The sequence below is a fragment of the Oncorhynchus mykiss genome, chromosome 20 (assembly GCF_057628025.1).
Source record: "Oncorhynchus mykiss isolate SJ-2025 chromosome 20, ASM5762802v1, whole genome shotgun sequence".
NCBI classification, from domain to species: Eukaryota; Metazoa; Chordata; class Actinopteri; order Salmoniformes; family Salmonidae; genus Oncorhynchus; species Oncorhynchus mykiss.
Window position 1 is genome coordinate 39480917 of NC_143041.1, and position 22981 is coordinate 39503897.

Genomic DNA, 22981 nt, shown 5'->3' on the forward strand with positions numbered 1-22981 from the left:
GCTGTTTGCACTTGGTTACTGTCTCATTCAAAATGTTTTCATTTCAGTAATTAACATTGTGACATAACGTCCATATTGCGACATAACATCCATATTGCGACATGATGTCCATACCATATCAGAAATAAGCAATGCTTCAATGATCACGAGTATCCATGGTTTCAGTCCTTAGGGTACTGTTGCCGCCTACACTGTTCTTACCCCTAGCTGGCTTCAGAGAGAGCTTGTGTGGCCCACCACTTTGCGATTGAGTCGTTGTTGCTCCCAGTCCTTAGGCCACTCTCTCAGTATTTTTTGTATTATTTAAAGCCACCTAATAAAATACGAAAAATTCAACACCTGTCCTCATCCGATTTATCGCTGGTATTAACAGGGGAAGGTAATTACATTTCAGAACAGAAATCAGCCTCAACTTTACATTCTTCTGAGGATTGATTAAGGCTGTTGGATATAAACTGTTTGTATGGGACCTTGTACTATTCAGATTTGTGTTATTCTGCAGTGCAACAATATATTCCCAAGGGAGATGATGGTCTTTGACTTTGTCTTTGGATTTCACCATTCAGTAATGCAGTATGTGATGTGCTATATAAAATTAAAATGGAAAGGTTATACTGAATTAGATAACACATTAATTACCTCTGACATTTGTCCAAGACGTGTATACTAATATTTTCTGTACACTATTCCTTTGCACTGGTAATTGAGATTTTCTATCAACAAGTAACTTGATGTGTTTTCCCTGTCTATTCATGGTGACATTTGAATTATAATGATACATTAGATCATAATGCATTGGCTGTGTTCACCTTAATGGAGGCTGATTAGCAACCTACATTAGCCACATCCGCAATAAGCTACTCTACCTAATTATAGGCGTTCAAATGTCATGGCTTTCAATAAGTTCACGCCATCAAGAAGACACATCCTACCATGTTTTCATTGTCACAGCTGATTACGTTTTACAAGACTCAAGCCTACAAATGTGTAGCCTATACAAAGTTGTTTGCTTGTCCAACATTCTCATTATTGATAAGACTTTGTTCTTCCTCTTATTATTAAGAGAGTCCTCTACTCTATAGACCGTACTTAAAAGTTCAACTGCCAACATCATGCTATTTACCCAGCAAGATTTTGAATGGGAGCGAGTATATTTATAAGAAGCAATTCATCATGCAGCTGAGGTTTTGTTCTGTATAGCACACAAGAAGGGTCGGGAATCTCAAGAAAGGCCGCTGTTGTCTTCATAGGGTTAACACTGTGAGTCAGCATATTGTGTGTGTTAAAAAAAAAAATAGAAGATATATTCATCTTTTTTTTGCAGGAGAGACCTTGCCCCTGGCGACATCAAACCAAATTATGGTGCGATTTACTGCAAAGAATGGTCCTTCCGCCAGGGGTTTCCACTTTGTTTACCAAGGTATGTTTATATACTGTATGAACAGGTAATACGTTGCAATATATACATACTCAGGTCACATGCATGACCCTTCCTTACTGTTTTTACCCCTGTGGCAGTAGGTGTGTTTCTGAGGGTCCTGGAGGCCTCCTGAAGCCCTCCATCCCCAGGCACCAAAGGGTCTTATCTATCCATGTTATGGTTCCCATGGTTGTCAGGCTGTTCAGGGCGTTTGCCATTATCTCTCTTGCCCCATGGGAGCCTAGGGTGCCAGTACTCTAATCATTATACCTGTGCAAGGCATGTCATGGTGAAAGGGATTTCTAGCTGCTTTAGTAGTCATTGAGCAGATGGGCTCATACAGATACACTATAGAACCGTATGTTGAAAGTGTCATAACCAATATTTAAGGACTCCCTCGCTCTTGCATAATCAATATAAAATGTCACACATTAATATATAAAATATAAACCCACATGTTTTATAAAACGTTTCCAGGATGGCAGAGTACGATTTTTCTTTTTTCTTTCTTAACTCAATCCTTTCAGATTCCTTAAATCCAATGATGCCTTTGGCTTTTATCATCGAGGTGTCATGTCTACTTTATTTTAGTGTCATTTAGAGGTTCTCTCTCATGTAGATAATAGCTCACCTCAGGACACATCAAGCATTTTCTCGCTCTGTCAAAATTGTAATAAATAAGCTATGTGAATTACATGAACTTTTACTGTCAGCTGCCTTATAAAAATGGATGATCTCAAATTGTAATCTTCCATGAAGTATGTTGAGCACATATACTGTACAGTGTTTACCAGACTGTGGGGATGGAAGTTTTTTTTTAAATACTCCCTGACAGTTAGGATAGTTTGTTTGGTACATGATTGCAGAACACACTCTGCTCTGGTACAGATCTAGAAATATCAGACACAATCCCTCCCAGCCCAACACTAAAGGCCTCAATATTGCACTAAGATATACGATATACTGTAGATAAAATAGTATTTGAACACTTACCCCCCCCCCCCCCTAATTTAAAAAAATAAATAATAATAATTCACATGTGAAAATCGGATATGGAGTTTCACACGTGAAAAACCTTAACGTGTGAAAATCTCACTTTCACGTCACAATGTGAAAAACATTCATGTCTGTGAGAGAAGAGGGGACAAGGCCATGCATGCAGTGGTACATAATGTTTTGATATACTGTAGTACAGATTGTAACCAGTCATGTTTTGAATATCAGATATATATATATTTGGTTTCATTGTCATCTTCCATGCCTTGGTGTCCTGAGAGTGTTCATGATTGAATAACAAAGTTATAACACATGCTAAAGTGTTTTTACTTCAGCATGAATTAGCCATTAGTATGGCTGATGATACACTGAGATCCTTCTAAAGATCTCAAATGTCCATAATGACAAATCATATTATACTACCACATTGTATTGCAATTTTCCTGTGAGCTTTAAGCGAAGAGTTATCACATCTAGGTGTTAAACACTGGGTACTCTTTTCTTTGTAGCTGTTCCTCGCACCAGTGACACGCAGTGCAGCTCTGTCCCAGAGCCACGGTACGGTAGACGGATGGGGTCCGAGTTCTCCGCTCGTTCCATTGTTCGCTTTGAGTGCAACCCTGGGTATCTGCTACAGGGATCCAAAGCCATCAAATGCAATGTGGTCCCCAGTGCGCTTGCCCAATGGAATGATACTGTGCCAACTTGTGCTGGTAAGCCTCCTCAAATCAGTCACATTTGTGGACATTGATTTAGAGATGGGTTCATGTTGTTGTAAAAGGGAAATTCCACCACTTTTCAACCTGGTATTAATTATCACCAATCCCATACCGAGTCTGTGAAAACGACTCATTTCCACTATCTGCTGTTAAAATAAATGTTTTTACTTTATATATTTTTTTTTACGGTAAAACTTAGGAATGCGCTGTTTTTACATATGTAGACATTGGTATGGTGCTGAGATAATGAATATGAGGTTGAAATGTGGTGCAATTGCCCTTTAAGAACATACAGTGGGTAGAACATCTAATAGATATGTCATCACTTTTTACATTTGTAAGTTACCATAAACACCATAAACATACTAAGATATTGGGAAGTGAGATGATTATTTAGTCAGAATAATGTTCTAAACTCAGCAAAAAAGAAACGTCCCTTTTTCAGGACCCTGTCTTTCAAAGATAATTCGTAAAAATCCAAATAACTTCACAGATCTTCATTGTAAAGGGTTTAAACACTGTTTCCCATGCTTGTTCAATGAACCATGAACAATTAATGAACATGAACCTGTTGAACGGTCGTTAAGACACTAACAGCTTACAGACGGTAGGCAATTAAGGTCACAGTTATGAAAACCTAGGACACTAAAGAGGCCTTTCTACTGACTCTGAGCAACACCAAAAGAAAGATGCCCAGGGTCCCTGCTCATCTGCGTGAACGTGCCTTAGATGTGGCCAGGGCAATAAATTGCAATGTCCGTACTGTGAGAAACCTAAGACAGCGCTACAGGGAGACAGGACGGACAGCTGCTCGTCCTCGCAGTGGCAGACCACATGTAACAACACCTGCACAGGATCGGTACATCCGAAACATCACACCTGCAGGACAGGTACAGGATGGCAACAGCAACTGCTCGAGTTACACCAGGAATGCACAATCCCTCCATCAGTGCTCAGACTGTCCACAATAGGCTGAGAGAGGCTGGACTGAGGGCTTGTAGGCCTGTTGTAAGGCAAGTCCTCACCAGGCATCACCGGCACAAATCCACCATCGCTGGACCAAACAGGACTGGAAAAAAGTGCTCTTCCCTGACAAGTTGCGGTTTTGTCTCACCAGGGGAGATGGCTGGATTCGTGTTTATCGTGGAAGGAATGAGCGTTACACCGAGACCTGCACTCTGGAGCAGGATCTATTTGGAGGAGGAGGGTCATGGTCTGGGGCGGTGTGTCACAGCATCATCGGACTGAGCTTGTTGTCATTGCAGGCAATCTCAACACTGTGCATTACAGGGAAGACATCCTGACATGAGCCTCCAGCATGACAATGCCACCAGCCACACTGCTCGTTCTGTGCGTGATTTCCTGCAAGACAGGAATGTCAGTGTTCTGCCATGGCCAGTGAAGAGCCCGGATCTCAATCCCATTGAGCTCGTCTGGGACCTGTTGGATCGAAGGGTGAGGGCTAGGGACATTGCCCCCAGAAATGACCGGGAACTTGTAGGTGCCTTGGTGGAAGAGTGCGGTAACATCTCACAGCAAGAACTGGCAAATCTGGTGCAGTTCATGAGGAGGAGATGCACTGCAGTACATATTGCAGCTGCTGGCCACACCAGATACTGACTGTTACTTTTGATTTTGACCCCTCCCCCTTTGATAAGGGACACATTATTCAATTTCTGTTAGTCACATGTCTGTGGAACTTGTCCAGTTAATTGAATTCAGTTGTTGTATCTTGTTATGTTCTTACACATATTTACGCATGTTAAGTTTGCTGAAAAAAAATGCAGTTGACAGTGAGAGGACATTTCTTTTTTTACTGAGTTTATATATAATTAAAAACTGGGTGGTTCGGGCCCTGAATGCTGATTGGCTGACAGCTGTGGTATATCAGATCGTATACAATGTGTATGACGAAACCATTTCTTTTTACTGCTCTAATTACGTTGGTAACCAGTTTATAATAGCAATAAGGCACCTCGAGGGTTTGTGGTATATGGCCAATATACCACAGCTAAGGGCAGTGTCGAGGCACTCCGCGTTGCATTGTGCTTTATGAACAGTCCTTAGCCATGGTATATTGGCCATATACCACACCTCCTCTGGCCTTATTGCTTAAATTACTCATGTCAAATTTCCACTCGGTGTCTTGACTCACCATGGCTACAGGAACCTGGCATGTGCCCCATTCAATGTGACTCTAATTTTCCCTCTGTTTCGCTCCCCAGTTCCATGCAGCGGTAATCTGACAGAGAGAAGAGGCACCATCCTCTCCCCCGGATTCCCCGAGCCCTATGGGAACAGCTTGAACTGCGTGTGGAAAATCATTGTCACCGAAGGAGCCGGGATTCAGGCAAGTACAAAGGGGGCAGGTCTGAACTCATCGAAAGTAATAAGCTACACCGACAGACAGAGAAGAGAGGGAAAATTGTATTTTTTGAGTGACAGGCTATAGCACATTTTAACCGTCAGTCGTCCTACTGAGAAGAAAAGAAAATTAGACGGTATAAATTAGACCAGTTGCCAGCAGAAGTAGTTTTAAAGCACATAAAAAACAGCTGCAGTCTTATTGCTATTGATCGTGCCCTAATGAGAACAACTCGTTTTTTTAAATACTTCTTACAAGAGCACAGTATAAAACCTGGGTTTATGTCTATAGCAGGAGAGAAAACTTCCCTCAATAAAAAACACCAATCTCTCATCTAACCATTCAAAATGCTTGTCCTTTCAGAGAGATGGCATGTACATGATTTTTGTTACTCTGTTTCTGTATTTTTTTCTTTTGCAGATTCAAGTAATGAGCTTCGCCACTGAGCATAATTGGGATTCCTTAGAAATCTATGATGGAGGGGACATGACAGCTCCTAAACTTGGAAGCTTTTCAGGTGGGAATTGGATTACTTAATCATGCATGGAATCACACGTTTCCCCTTGAGATATCATGTCTGTGTGCAATATAATACTTATTGCGAATTAGGTTTCATGTGTTTTACAGAATTCTTACAGGCCTATTATTTTGAAGACCACAATAAAAATGAAACCGACTCATGTTATGTTCCCGTAGTTCTTCTAGGGGACTGAACATTGATCATGGGTCCAATACCTTTCTCCACAATCTTTTACACAGCAGACCAATGTCCCAATCGTCATGTTGGATGACTCACAGTATTAGCTCCAGAGACCTTTTTAAAATCCAGTTGGCAGCCATCTTGGCCTTCGTTGCCTCCCAGTTAATCCTAGGAACAGCATTTCTGCCACTGAATAGCTTTGTCTGCTATCTAATGAAGACGTTGAATGCTATGGCTGCATTAGGCATGATCAGTGATATGAATGGCATATTCCATCCATCCTTTTGAAAATAGAGGGCACTTCCCCTGTCTGGCAAATGTGTGGGTTTATCAATCTTGAGTAGATCCATTAGTTCATGACTTTCAGTATGTGTACATGATTTTAAATGATTCAGTAAGCGAGGTCAGTTGGAGAAGAAGGTCATGACGGACATTGGGGACATGTTGGAACTCCTCCATAGGAATGAATAGAATTCTGCAGTATTTCAATTCAATATTTCAAGGATGAAATTACATGTATTTAAGTATTTTTGTTGTTGTAGTGGGGACAGTAACATTAGTACTTTCTAAAAACTATTATTTAAGGATTTTTTAAACTTATACAAAAAAATACATATATATATATATATATATATATATATATATATATATATATATATATATATATATATATATATATATATATATATATGTATAGAAATGTCCTTGTTTTTTAAAGAAAAGCACATTTTTTGTCTATTAAAATAACATAAAATTGATCGGAAATGCAGTGTAGACATTGTTAAAGTTGTAAATGACTATTGTAGCCAGATTTCTTTATGAAATATCTACATAGGCGTACAGAGACCCATTATCAGCAACCATCACTCCTGTGTTCCAATGGCACGTTGTGTTAGCTAATCCAAGTTTATCATTTTAAAAAGGCTAATTTATCATTAGAAAACACTTTTGCAATTATGTTAGCACGGCTGAAAACTGTTGTTCTGATTAAAGAAGCAATAAAAACTGGCCTTCTTTAGACTAGTTGAGTATCTGGAGCATCAGCATTTGTGGGTTCGATTACAGGCTCAAAATGTCCAGAAACAAATAACTTTCTTCTGAAACTCGTCAGGCTATTCTTGTTCTGAGAAATTAATGCTATTCCATGCGAGTAGTTGCCAAGAAACTGAAGATCTTGTACAATGCTGTGTACTACTCCCTTCACAGAACAGCGCAAACTGTCTCTAACCAGAATAGAAAGAGGAGTATTAGGCCCCGTTGCACAACTGAGCAAGAGGACAAGTACATTAGAGAGTCTAGTTTGAGAAACAGACACCTCACAAGTCCTCAACTGGCAGCTTCATTAAATAGTACCCGCAAAACACCAGTCTCAACGTCAACAGTGAAGAAGCGACTCCGGGATGCTGGCCTTCTAGGCAGAATTCCGCTGTCCAGTGTCTGTGTTCTTTCATCCATCTTAATCTTTTATTTTTATTGGCTCTTTCTTTGCAACTCTGCTGAGAAGGCCAAGATCTCGGAGTTGCATCTTCGCTGTTGACGTTGAGACTGTTTTGTGGGTAGTTTCTCCCATTCTTCTCTGCAGATCTTCTCAAGCTTTGTCAGATTGGATGGGGAGCGTCGCTTTACAGCTATTTTCAGGTCTCTCCATAGATTTTCGATCAGGTTTAAGTCCGGGCTCTGGGTGGGCCACTCAAGGACATTGAGACTTGTCCCGAAACCACTCCTGCATTTGTCTTTGCTGTGTGCTTAGGGTCGTTGTCCTGTTAGGTGAACCTTCGCCCCAGTCTGAGGTCCTGAGCAGGTTTTCATCAAGGATCTCTCTGTACTTTGTTCCGTTCATCTTTGCCTCGATTATGACTAGTCTCCCAGTCCCTGCTGCTGAAAAACATCCCCACAGCATGATGCTGCCAACATCATGCTTCACCGTAGGGATGGTGCCAGGTTTTCTCCAGACGTGACCCTTGGCATTCAGGCCAAAGAGTTCAATCTTGGTTTAATCAGACCACAGAATCTTGTTTCTCATGGTCTGAGAGTCTTTAGGTGCCTTTTGGCAAACTCCAAGCTGACTGTCATGTGCCTTTTACTGAGGAGTGGCTTCCGTCTGGCTACTTTACCATAAAGGCTTGATTGGTAAAGTGCTGCAGAGATGGTTTTCCTTCTAGAATGTTCTCCCATCTCCACAGAGGAACTCTGGAGCTCTGTCAGAGTGACCATCAGGTTGTTGGTCACTTCCCTGACCAAGGCCCTTCTCTCCCGATTGCTCAGTTTGGTCGGGCGGACAGCTCTAGGAAGAGTCTTTGTGGTTCCATACTTCTTCCATTTAAGAATAATGGAGGCCACTGTGTTCTTGGGGACCTTCAATGCTGCAGAAATGTTTTCATACCCTTCCCCAGATATGTTCCTCTACACAATCTTGTCTCGGAGCTCTACGGACAATTCTTTCGACATCATGGGTTGGTTTTTGCTTTGACCTTATATAGACAGGTGTGTGCTTTTCCAAATCATGTCCAATCAAGTCCAATCAAGTTGTAGAAACATCTCAAGGATGATCAATGGAAACAGGATGCACATGAGCTCAATTTCGAGTCACATAGCAAAGGGTCTGAATATTTATGTAAATAAGGTATTTCAGTTTTTGTTATTTTTAATAAATCTGGAAAAATGTCAAAAACTTTTTTTTGCTTTGTCATTATGGGTTATGGTGTGGATTGCTGAGGATGTTTTTATTTAATCCATTTTAGAATATGGCTGTGATGAAACAAAATGTGGAAAAAGTAAAGGGGTCTGAATACTTTCCAAAGGCACTGTATGTTATACAATGGTGGAGGAGTGCCAAAATGGAGGCGCGGTGGCTTTAAAACAGTGCCCCTGTCAGCCGTCTAGTGTATATATAAACCATTGGGTGCACCAGTGGGTGGAGGGTGTCTTAACTTGCGTCTGTCCTCCTTTATCATGCTAAATGCCAACTGATAGGTGTTAGCTGTGTGGGAGTGTTAAACTGTGGGGGATTTCCATGGCAGGTTATGTTGTCAAGCCTCCCCATCTGTGATATTTTAGGATCTCGTCCTGTAGGTCAAAACTACACATCCTTTATGTTAGAAAATATAGATGTGAGAATGGACACATCTGTTACACACATCAACACAGTCGTGAAGAGGGCAGGACAACGCCTCTTCTCCCTAAGGAGGCTAAAAAGATTTGGCATAGCCCTTCAGATCCTCAAAAAGGAATACAGCTGCACCATTGAGAGCCTCTTAACAGGCTGCATCACCTCTTGGAATGGCAAGTGCTTGGCATCCGACCGTAAGGTGCTACAGAGGGTAGTGCGTATGGCCCAGGTCATCACTGTGGCTGAGCTCCCTGCCATCCAGGACCTCTATACCAGGCGGTGTCAGAGGAAGGCCCTAAAAATTGTTAAAGACTCTAGTCACCCAAGTGATAGACTGTTCTCTCTGCTACCACACGGCAAGCGGTACCGATGCACCAAAAACCCTGAACAGCTTCTACCCCCAAGCCATAAGACTGCTAAATAGTTAGTTCAATAGTTAACCAAATAGCTACCCGGATCTCTGCATTGACCATTTTTGCACTAACTTCTTTTGACTCATCACATCTGCTGTTGCTACTATTAATTATCTATCCCGTTGCCTAGTCACTTTATTCCTAGTTTTTGTACATATCTACCTCAATTAGCTCGTACCTCTGCACGCTGACTCTGTACTGGCACCCCGTGTATATAGCCAAGTTATTGTTACTCGTTGTGTATTTGTTATTACTTTTATTATTACATGTTTTACTTTTCTATTATTTCACTATTTTCTTTCTCTCTGGGAAGACTAACATTTCAATGTGACGAATAACATTTGATTTGATTTGATTACCGTGGTCTCTCCAGCAGGAGGGGATCTCCTGCAGCGGGAAAGGGGGGATTAACCTTTTTTGTGCCTCCCAATGGATATACGTGTAGCCATGCCCCGAGCAATGCCTTCTACAAGCCTGTAATGAACTCAGCTAGTGTCACAACAACAGGCTTAGAAAAGGTCAGGCAACTAGGGAGTCATGTGGCTTTAAGGCAAAATGTCTATGCTAAGATATCATTCTGAATGTATTAGTTCACGTGGTTCACCACTGCCGCACTCCTCTAAGCCAAGGTTTTAAATGCAACAAAAAAATGGTTGTCTAGGCCATCTAGCGAATAAATAAATAATGATGTCAGAGAACACCTGGTGACGGTTGTGTATGACTCATTGAATCTAAAGGAAAATACAATGGTAATTTACCTCCATTTTGAGCTGGGTTGTCCAAATGGCACAGGCACTGAGTCATCTTTAACATCGGTGAAATGTCTCCAAATCAGTAATCAGTGACATTAGGAGGGAATAAGAGAGAGGCTGTATCGTGTGCAGTGGCACGTTAAGATGCACAGTTTCCCCTTCATCGTTGTGTGGTCCGCCTTTACATCCTTGACATCCTCACCATTATAATCAGTCTTTTTTATTCTTCTTTTAGTTACAAATCCATTAGGATAATTCTCTTAATTAAACTGTCGGAAATGCTTTGTGTTCTCTGTCGCCTTCCTTTTTGCATGATGTATCATACAGGATTAATCACACTTAATCAAATACCAATTCGATTACAATTGAATGAGGCTTATCTTTTCTGTTTACCACTATCCCCCTATTACCACTATTAACAGTAGAATGTGCAAATGATGAGGAAATGCTGTTGAAAAATGGTAAACCTGATATTTGTTGAAAAGGCCACTTCACAGTCGCTGCTGTTGTTGCATAGTTTGGTATTCCTTGCCTCAAATTGATTTCAGATTGTGGCTTTAATTGCTTTTGCCGTGGATACTTACATTTGAAGCGTGATTCATTTGTGATCGATGGAAATATTTAATAATTCATCATACTTCAAATGTAAGTATTCACTGCAAAAGTAATTAAATGCACAATCTGAAATACATTTTATAGGACTCCAAAGATCAAATCAAATTGTATTCATCACATGCTTCATAAACAACAGGTGTAGACTAACAGTGAAATGCTTACTTACAGGCCCTTCCCAATAATGTAAAGAGAAACAAATTGAAATAATATAAAAATAATAAAACAAAGAATAAATACACAATAGTTTGGCTATGTACACGGTATACCAGTACTGAGTCGCTGTGCAGGGGTACGCGGTAATTGAGGTAGACATGTACATATACTGTAGGTAGGGATAAAGTGACTAGGCAACATGACAGGTAATAAACAGTAGCAGCAGCGTATGTGATGAGTCAAAAGAGTCAATGCAGATAGCCCGGGTAGTTGCTCATTTACTGTTGCCGTCGCTCGATAGCGACAGTTTATGTCTGTATACCTCTCATTCTGTGTCCATTGTGGCTATTGATTGGGTTTATGTCTATATACCACTCTCATTATGTGGCCATTGTGGCTATTGATTGGGTTTATGTCTATATACCACTCTCATTATGTGGCCATTGTGGCTATTGATTGGGTTTATGTCTATATACCTCTCTCATTCTGTGGCCATTGTGGCTATCGATGGGGTTTTGTTTCATCATGTTTAGAGATGATTGCCAAATGGTTAATGTAAAAAAATATATATGGTAAATTGTATTTCAAGATTGGTTTTCCATCTCTACGAAACATAAAATGACCCTGCTTCCCGGCTGAAAGTTCACATCAAGAATGTATTTTATCATAAGGTTCTAGACTGCCTAATAATACTAAATGTGCCAGATTCAATCCCGCAAAGTGCATTTTAAGCTCATCTGTGACTTATCTGACAAGCTCTGGAAACACTGGAGATGCCGTCTCACTAATAGAGATGATGGACCTCTGAATAGCAGGACAGCGGATGAGCTTTACAGAGCTGTCAAACTTCATCCAGAAATTATTAGTCAAGTCATTCAAGCGCAAAGGAGCATTTTACAGACTGCAATCATCAGCATAATGTACTCAGACAACTTTATGCACACCCGTTCTTCTACTGCCATACTATGCTGGATCCCATAGCATTACAGAAACCCATTGCAAACTTGGTAGCTCACTGACTCACTGAATGATTTGCAGGTGAACATATCTTAATGTCTATCAAGTCAGTATTTTGCAGGAGAGCTTTAGTCATTTCATCAGAGTTATTCATGTGATTGATTATAAACGTGTTAAGTCAGTCTACGTTTTGTCATGAATGAGTGAAGGGTATATTGCTGTCTCATAGCATAGCGTTACAACCTGTGAAGATGGCCTCCGAGGATGCAAATGTAGTAATAGGGTTGCAGAATTCTGGAAAGGTCCTGCGGTTTTCCAGAAACCCTGGTTGGAGAATTTCAGATTTCCTGTTTATTCCCTCCTGATGGCAGGAATTTTCCAACCAGGGTTTATGGAAAACCTATTTATTTTTTATTACCAGGTTTTTGCAACGCTATGTGTGACATCGATGACGAGAATAAAAATAATTGCTTTCTCTAACTATGTCACAGAACTTGTGAGCTGGGGTTTGAGCATAATATCCTGAAAATATAAAAGCTGGTGTCTCAACAGAATATGTTGCTGTATCTTTAATCTGCCCAGGGGAGTTTCAACATTTCTTTATTAAACTGACCAATGCCCAAGACACCAGAGATTTATTGCTATTATAAAGTTTGACACAAGTGATGAATGACACTGTTTCAGGTTATATAACCGCATATACGCTATTTTTCAACCACATGTTTGCTTACTCATGATGAACACTGTGTTCTGATTTTCAGCAGCCTGAGCCAAAGCATATCATCCAAAAACATAGGATATCTACCACCCTGATCAAATCAAATTGTATTTGTCACGTGCGCTGAGTACAACAGTGAAATTCTTACTTACAAGCCCTAACCAACAATGCAGTTTAAAAAAATATACAGTATATATCTATATATATATATGAATAAGAAGTAAAAGTAACAAATAATTACAGAGCAGCAGTAAAATAACAATAGCGAGGCTATATAGAGGGGGTACTGGTACAGAGTCAATGTGCGGGGGCACCGGTTAGTCAAGGTAATTGAGGTAATATGTACATGTAGGTAGAGTTATCAAAGTGACTATGCATAGATGGTTCCCTTTGAGCTCTGTAGACTTTTAACATTTTTACTTTTCCTATCTGTGGTGGTATGGTTGACTGCCCCTTGGAAACATTTGATGAGAGCTCTCCCCTGGGAGCTCAGATACTGAAGAACAGAAACAAACTTCAGTGACCATTGTCTGTTAGAATTTCAAAGCATGTTTTTTTTTATACCCCTTCCCCCCTTTCCCCTCTTTTCATTTGGTTGACCTCCAAAAAGGAAAGTATTTTATAGAGGAGGAAAAATGTCCATAGAATAGTGAACAGCTGTTCACCTTATTCTGTTTTGGCCATTGATATAAACTGTAGTCACTTGACGAACCAACCCTCCAGAAAACATCCATATATATTCAGAATTGCAAATGGAACTTCTTTCAACAGTGAGATGAATGTAGATTTCTCCTGTGTGATGTATTTCAGGTACAACTGCTCCAGCCTTGCTGAACAGTACCTCCAACCAGCTCTACCTCCACTTCCAGAGTGATATCAGTGTTGTTGCTGCTGGATTCCACCTTGAGTACAAAAGTGAGTACACTGTGTATCATCTGTCTTATCATGAAACCTTAATTTTATCCATATCCTCTGACCCTGTGAAATAAAGGAATCTACAAGATTTCCTCTTGGCTAATAAAATGTTGCTTACTTCTCTCTCTCTCTCTCTCTTCTCTCTCTCTTCTCTCTCTTCTCTCTCTCTTCTCTCTCCTCTCTCTCTCTCTCTTCTCTCTCTTCTCTCTCTCTCTCTCTCTCTCTTCTCTCTCTCTTCTCTCTCCTCTCTCTCTCTCTCTCTCTCTCTCTCTCTCTCATCTCTCTCTCCTCTCTCTCTCTCTCTCTCCTCTCTCTCTCTCTCCTTCCTTCTCAAACATGTAGTAGCATCACCTACAGTGCAGCTAACACTCTGAATCAAAAGCACTCAACGGGGCATTCTACTTTTATAATGTTAAAAATGAAGCTGCTCTGGGTGAGGCATGTGCATTTTGACATTTAAAAGCTTTAGAAAAATTACCAAAGCTGTCAGCATAAATGGTTCAACAAGTACAGCATAATTCACTGATAACAATTCTGTTAACGAAAAAATAAATACCAAGGAAACTAGCTGATAAAATCCAATTTCTCTACCTTTTACCATGGGTTGGAGCCTGATGGGAATTCCTCTTTTCAACTCTGAAATGGGCTCCCAATCTGTACTGTGTGGACACTGATAGCATCAGAGATAGTCTGTCTCTCTGGCCGCTTGCCTCATCTGCCTCTGTCTCAACAGAAGAAACAGTGCCCTTTAGCTGCTGTGGACAATCCTGATGTAAACCATTTCACCTTATTCATTCTTACACCTCAACATCCTCTGCTACTATCTCTAAGTCCTCTCAGTGGGGATCCCAATTCAGCTATTTCCCCTCTCTCAGCCCACTTAAAAGTGTATCCCCCATGTGCAGCCTATGTGCTATGTGATACGGCAGGGTTGTTCAACTGGCGGCCCGCGGGCCAGATCTGGCCCATTTATTAATCCCTTTGATCAATTCTTAACATTAAGAAATTATCTGCAAAAAAATCCCTTCCAAAATCCGGCTTTCAGTGCCAAACTCTCTCACATTACATACGCTCACATACACAAAACACACACACGTACATGCATATTGACGCCACACACACACACACACTCACACATAGACACACTTTCACAATCTTCACATACACTGCTACTACTCTGTTTATTATCTATCCTGATTGCCTAGTCACTTTTAAACCTACCTACATGTACATATTACCTCAATTACCTCAACCACCTTGCACATTGACCCGGTACCGGTACTCCTTGTATATAGCCTCGTAATTGTATTGTGTTACTATTTTTTTCTTATTTGCAAATGTTTCTTACTTTTTAACTCTGCGTTGTTGGGAAAGGGCTCGTAAGTAAGCATTTCACTGTAAAGCCTATACCTGTTGTATTTTGTGACAAATACAATACACACCACTACTGTGGTTGCCTATACAGTAGTGTGGTTTCTAGCAGTTTCTACCATTTTTTTTGCGGTTTCTAGCGCCTATGTGGCATGTTGATTTATTTGAGGTTTTTTTTCACATGAATTTGGCTCTAGCATTTGAACGGTTTATGCTAAAAATATTATGACCTCATTCTTAAAAGCTACAACTCTCAGGAACTCGTACCTGCCTTTTCTGATAACCCTAACCCTTCTGTTTCCCTGTCTGATAACCCTAACCCTTCTGTTTCCCTGTCTGATAACCCTAACTGTTCTGTTTCCCTGTCTGATAAACCTAACCCTTCTGTTTCCCTGTCTGATAACCCTAACCCTTCTGTTTCCCTGTCTGATAACCCTAACCCTTCTGTTTCCCTGTCTGATAACCCTAACCCTTCTGTTTCCCTGTCTGATAACCCTAACCCTTCTGTTTCCCTGTCTGATAACCCTAACCCTTCTGTTTCCCTGTCTGATAACCCTAACCCTTCTGTTTCCCTGTCTGATAACACTAACCCTTCTGATAACCCTAACCCTTCTGTTTCCCTGTCTGATAACACTAACCCTTCTGATAACCCTAACCCTTCTGTTTCACTGTCTGATAACCCTAACCCTTCTGTTTCCCTGTCTGATAACCCTAACCCTTCTGTTTCCCTGTCTGATAACCCTAACCCTTCTGTTTCCCTGTCTGATAACACTAACCCTTCTGATAACCCTAACCCTTCTGTTTCCCTGTCTGATAACCCTAACCCTTCTGTTTCCCTGTCTGATAACCCTAACCCTTCTGTTTCCCTGTCTGATAACCCTAACCCTTCTGTTTCCCTGTCTAATGGGAGGGAAACAGGGACTCATTTATAACACACCTAATGACTGAGGGAAATTAATTCAATGCATACTTCCTTCACACTGGAATTTGGCATTTGTCACGTACGTGAGGGGAGACGGACCAAGGCGCAGCTGATGTTGAGTTCCACATATTTATTATAAAGTGAAACTTAGCAAGAACAAAACAAAATAAATCAATAAACTAACAACGAAACGTGGTGCACAAAACACAAAATAATATCCCACAAACACAGGTGGGAACAATAACTACTTAAATATGATCCCCCTTTTAGAGACAACGATTACCAGCTGCCTCTAATTGGGATTCATACAAATCACTAACATAGAAACAATAAACTAGAACCCCACATAGAAATAATAAACTAGAATACCCCCCAGTCACGCCCAGTCATGCTTAGTTTTCAGATTTTTTTATGTGACCTAATTACTTTAAAGAAGCTTTTAATAGTTGTTTAAATAAAAACAAATAATGGTGTCGTGTCTTTGGCTATGCCGGATTAAGTGATATGACATGCTATTCTATAAAATAATTTCTCCGTAATTAATATTACCTGATTGAGCTAATCATGTAAATGTAATTAACTAGAGAGTCGGGGCACCACAAAATAATATTTATAGAACTGTTATCTTCCGAATAAACTCTTAAAAACAATAGCAGTCAATATTAATCATCTTAATTCAGTCTCATCTGAAAGTTGTAAATTCTTGGTTATCTGCACAAACCCTGGCTAACAAGTTGAATCAGCAATGCAAAATTGGGTTTCATTATTTATTTACTAAATACCTAACTAATCACACAGAATTAGACATACACATAATTAGCGGGCAGAACAGATATGACAGGTGCTTACACAAAAGAAAAGGGCTGGGTTTGAGTGAAAAAGCGGGAAGACTGAGTAACAAAGGAAGAAGCTGTGCTATCGTAAATACAGAATCACATTTTAGAAGCTAAAATCACATTTCATGCCATCACGAATAAGTTCATATTCAAACATTTCAATTGAACAACAATTCCATGTGAATCTGATAACTCTGATGTGTAGACTTTCCGCTGTAAAGTTTATGTCATCTTATCATTGATGAGAATGTCTGAGATGACAACCGAACTGACATCATATCCATTAAGTACCACCGCATATGTTCAATTGGTCGGATTACCAGAATATAGTTCATTTCCCCCCACCTTCTGATGTTCCCAGAATCTCTATGTTAACCAAGGAGTTTGCAAATGTAACATCAGTAGGGTAGAGAGAGGAAAAAAGGGGGGAAGAGGTATTTATGACTGTCATAAACCTACCCCCAGGCCAACGTCATGACAGTGGTGAGCGAGAGTTGCGCCTTTACCTTTTCAATGATGATAAAACATATTGGTTTGCACCTCGACTCACGTTGACTGAGCGTCCTCCACTTCTTTCCTGATTACTTTTAGCAACATTTAATATGAAGAAAAGTGCTTTATTGGTGTGTGTGCGTTGCTTTTTTATACAGTTCTTCCGAAGCATGTGGAAGTAATAATAACCCTTTTTTACATCTGGCCGCCGAATAGTCCAGTCAAACAGCATCAATCGTAAGGGATCTAACCAGGAAACGTACCAACGTTTTTTAATCAGTCTTATCTTGATTAGAGATTGATTATTTCTCTCACCGCTGCATGAAGAGGAGATATTTAACACAGGGCATGACTCCTTCTGGTCACTACACAACCATACATGCTAGATTAGGCTTGTTAACCCTGGAGTCCTTGCTCAGTTGCCAACCTGGAACCTCCTTAATACAATCATGGCGACGGCAACCTCGTTTAACCCTTCGCCTCTCCATAGCAACACTTCCCTTTCCAAGTCGTTGTTGTAAATCAGAATGTCTCCTCAATCAATCGATCTGTTCAAATGAAGCTAAAACATGGCAAAAAATCTCATGTGGCCCCTTACTAATAGCTTTGGACAAAACTGAGACATGCTGAGAATGTCAGGATGTTACAAATTAAAGAAGTTTATGCCAATTTAGTATGTATTCTTTGCCAATTGTCTTCTATATTAATACACGTCATTGGCAGGATGTCTTCCTGGAAGCGTTATGCCTGATATAGCCATGCCATTTCTAGAATGTTATGCAGAATAGGGGAGAGCCAGTGTTTTGTAAAGGACATCAACTGTATAATTAACCAATAAGGCACGAGGAGGTGTGGTATATGCAGTGGTGTAAAGTACTTAAGTAAAAAATAATTTAAAGTATTTTGGGGTATCTGTACTTTATTTTACTATTTTATATTTTAGCCTACTTTTACTTCACTACATTCATAAAGAAAATAATGTACTTTTTACTCCAGACACTTTCCCTGACACCCAAAAGTACGTATTGCATTTTGACAGGAAAATGTCCAATTCACACACTTATCAAGAGAACATCCCTGGTCATCCCTACTGCCTCTGATCAGGCGGTCTCACTAAACACAAATGCTTCGATTGTGTTGGAGTGTGCCCCTGGCTATCCGTCAATTTAAAATAAACAAGAAAATGGTGCCGTCTGGTTTTACTTTTGATACTTAAGTATATTTAAAACCAAATACTTTTAGACTTTTACTCAAGTAGTGTATCACTGGGTGACTTTTTTACTTGAGTCATTTTAAGGTATTTTTACTTTTACACAAGTATGAGAATTTAGTACTTTTTTCACCACTGTGTATATGGCCAATTAACCACAGCTAAGAACTGTTCTTATGTATGACGCAATAGCAGAGTGCCTGGATACAGCCCTTAGCCGTGGTATATTGTCCATATACCACAAACACCCGAGGTGCCTTATTGCTATTATAAACTGGTTACCAACGTAATTAGAACAGTAAAAAGATACGTTTTGTCATACCCGTGGTATATATAATATACATTTTTACCTAGAGCTACGTGTACTGTAAAAGTAGATATCATTAAATAAGAATAGCTTTGTGACTTTTTGTCAGAACAAGAGGAGCTTGTTATATTTGCATAGAGATGGTTGTCATTGACTTTTAGGTTCCTCCTGAATGTTTACCGTTGGATGACTGTGGCTGCATCTTCATGATCCTAGACTGAATCTGGCTTGTGCACGGTAGTTACGAAGTTCCACATCTAAAATGAGATTCACGCCACGTGTTTTTATCACACATCAAGATGGTGAATTTGTTAGAGCTTGGGTGAGGAGACAAGTGTATTAAATGTTTGACTTTCTGGATCTTGAAGGCTAAATTCCTGCCGGGATCAGTCCGTTGTGGCTTTAGAGAAAATGTCAGATTTTTTCCCTCAAGGGTTATCATTTATCCTCTGAGAGAGAGACTATGGCCATGTGGCATTTTATTGATTTATTCTGCAGAAAAACACTTTAAATGGTTGGTATGTGTAACGTGTGTCAGCTAGATGGAATTGGAATTAACAAGTGGTATTGATCTAACGTTAAATAAATGTGTTAGTAGTTTGGTACAAGCCAGGGTTCTGATGCCTTAGCATTTAAAGAAATGCCCAGTGCTCTTTTTGTGGTTCACTGTTTTTTGACCAGTTGCATACTGTACATTTCCGCTCACTCCCTCCTGAACAGGAGTACATGCTCCTTAGAATATATTGAAAGTAACTTGCTCCGAATTCTGCTGTGAATTCTCCTTGAACCAAAGCTAATGTTTAATCTCCCTAGTCTCGCCCTAGCCGCCCACAACCATTTGGGCTTCCCTGTTTGAAACAGTCACCTACACATTAGCAGTGTGACAGTGTCTGTTGGCTTTTGTTGTGTTGGGTAATGTAGGCATCGCAGGTGAAAGTCCTTTGCTATTGATGGGTAGAAAAATAATGAGAGAGTTTTACACACACTCACAACTGCACGGTGCTACCTGCTGAGTGGTGCAATCCAAACAAGACAAATTTATACAGGATCTCCTTTCATTGGCTTGACGAATGTGGTTGTCATGGCAACATACTCTCTCACTGTCTCCTCCTGCAGTGCGTACAGTTTTAACCCACTGGAAGATGTTTTCAAGAAATGAACAAAATCACAATGCATATTTAAATAACACGGATCAGTGGGTATGCTATTTTCTGATTTTTTTTTATAACAATACTGTTTTAGCGTTCTAAATGTAGAAGCATAGAGACAAAGGTTACACACTACAGCACAAAATGCACTTTTAGTTTCATGACGTTGTCAGTACCCTGTGCCCCTTGGTACCCGACTGTGGTTATGTATCTGCATTACCTTCCTATGACTGGGGGTTTATAACCATCCAAATGACAAATGATTTAACTATAGAAAACTTAACAAACGTACAAAAATCCAAAACCAATAATCATCTTGTCTATCTTAATAGCTATAAGCTATACCAGAGCCTGTTAACAGCATACAATAATCATATCCACTTGGCTTTACAATACTCGCCAATGTGTTTGCCTCTCCTTGCTCCAGCTTTGAGGAATACTGTTCTCTGAAACATGAAAACAGGATCACCACACTGAGTATTGAAGACCAATCATTCATGTGATGTGCAACATCAAGTACTTTATCTAAGCAGGCATGATGAGGCCTTTTTTATGTCTCTGCTCCATCTAGCCGTTGGTCTCACTGCCTGTCCGGAGCCAGTGGTGCCTGCCAATGGCATCAAAACAGCGGACAGGTACATGGTCAATGAGGTGGTGTCATTCAGCTGTGAACCAGGATACATGCTGCAGGTGAGAGCTGTACTGTGTTCCCACTGCTGTGTCAACGTGCTGCTAAGCTTTATCCCCTAAGTCAATGTGTAAAGACATTGTGTGATGTGTCGCATGTCTAGTATGCAAAGTCAACTCAGCAAACTTTGATTTGTCTTTGAGTTCAGTGTGCTGAGAACCCCCTACCTTCACATTATAGAGAGAAACCCCCTACTTTCAGATTATAGAGAGAAACCCCCTACATTCTCACATTTGAGAGAGAAACCCCCTACCTTCGCATTATAGAGAGAAACCCCCTACCTTCTCATTATAGAGAGAAACCCCCTACCTTTACATCTGAGAGAGAAACCCCCTACCTTTACATCCGAGAGAGAAACCCCCTACCTTCACATTACAGAGAGAAACCCCCTACATTTACATTATAGAGAGAAACCCCCTACCTTTACATCTGAGAGAGAAACCCCCTACCTTCACATTATAGAGAGAAACCCCCTACCTTTACATTATAGAGAGAAACCCCCTACCTTCACATTATATAGAGAACCCTCCTACCTTTACATTATAGAGAGAAACCCCCTAACTTCATATTATAAAGAGAAACCCCCTACCTTTACATTACATTATAGAGAGAAACCCCCTACCTTTACATTATAGAGAGAATCCCCCTACCTTTACATTACATTATAGAGAGAAACCCCCTACCCTCACATTATAGAAAGAAACATCCTACCTTTACATTACATCTGAGAGAGAAACCCCCTACCTTTACATTACATTATAGAGAGAAACCCCCTACCTTTACATTACATTATAGAGAGAATCCCCCTACCTTTACATCTGAGAGAGAAACATCCTACCTTTACATCTGAGAGAGAATCCCCCTACCTTCACATTATAGAGAGAAACATCCTACCTTTACATTACATTATAGAGAGAATCCCACTACCTTTACATCTGAGAGAGAATACCCCTACCTTTACATTATAGAGAGAAACATCCTGCCTTTACATTGTAGAGAGAAACATCCTACCTTTACATCTGAGAGAGAAACATCCTACCTTTACATCTGAGAGAGAAACCCCCTACCTTTACATTATAGAAAGAAACATCCTACCTTTACATTACATTATAGAGAGAAACCCACTACCTTTACATTATAGAGAGAAACATCCTGCCTTTCTATTTTCCAGGGCCACTCTCATATATCCTGTATGCCAGGGACCGTGCGGCGCTGGAACTACCCTCCCCCTCTCTGCATTGGTAAGAACTTCTACTTGGAAGTGGTCACATTCAAGGCATTGGTTTACTGTTTCAGTGTTATTCATTTTATGCAATATTTTTTCAATGTGTGCCACACATTATGTGCATTTTTATTTTCCAGCAAAGTGTGGTGGAACAGCTGTTGACTTGGCCAATGTTATTTTAAGTCCTGGATTCCCTGGCAACTACCCTGGTAACATGGATTGTACATGGAGGATTCTTTTACCAGTTGGATATGGTGAGGAACCTGCTATGATAATGATAATGATAAGAAGCCATGGTTAATTTTAGTAATGCCAGAGATAATAGATTTATTTTTATATCATTTTTGTAATAATCTCCATTAGCTGTTGCAAAAGCAGCAGCTACTCTTCCTGGGCTCCACACAAAACATGGAACATTACATAATACCAAAACCATACCATACTTCCTAAATTATTTTGCTTAGAATTCCTTACAATCAAATGCCGACCGTATTATCTTCCAAGAGAATTCTCTTTGATTATGGTCACAACCGTGTAACTGGAAACCAGAGGCTGCATTTATTGTAGCTGGGGATTTTAACAAAGCTAACCATACTGACCAATACAATTTGATTTGATTTGAATGCAGAACATTAATAGACAATATATTCAGGATTTACATCTCTCCCTGGAACTAACAAAATGTAGTTGTTGTTCTGTGACGTCTTCCTTTTGGAAATGGATCCCCTTTAGTTATCCTCTTTCTCTATCTACATTTTGAGACATTTGCAGTCAGTTTAGCAATTTACATGAGAGCTGTGGGTTGCAGCCCACGTATTTGCGGTGCTTCACAGTTCAAATGACTCCAGAACAAAGTAAACACTCCAGATGTTAACAAGGTAATTGTGTGTGATTTATAAAGCTATTCAGGCTTTCGTCTGAGCACAAAGAATTCTCTCTACCTAACCCAA

General features: G+C 40.1%; 1 protein-coding gene across 1 annotated transcript in view; it reads left to right on the forward strand.

Annotated features, from left to right (window-relative positions):
- The window catches only part of LOC110499391 (CUB and sushi domain-containing protein 1), a 404263-nt gene that overhangs the window by 338246 nt on the left and 43036 nt on the right, over positions 1-22981 (forward strand). The window contains exons 33-40 of the mRNA XM_090213058.1: positions 1325-1420; positions 2926-3129; positions 5361-5485; positions 5921-6017; positions 13728-13832; positions 20690-20808; positions 21978-22047; positions 22169-22285. Coding sequence (XP_090069184.1) covers positions 1325-1420; positions 2926-3129; positions 5361-5485; positions 5921-6017; positions 13728-13832; positions 20690-20808; positions 21978-22047; positions 22169-22285 — 933 coding nt within the window. The remainder of the gene's footprint in view (positions 1-1324; positions 1421-2925; positions 3130-5360; positions 5486-5920; positions 6018-13727; positions 13833-20689; positions 20809-21977; positions 22048-22168; positions 22286-22981) is intronic.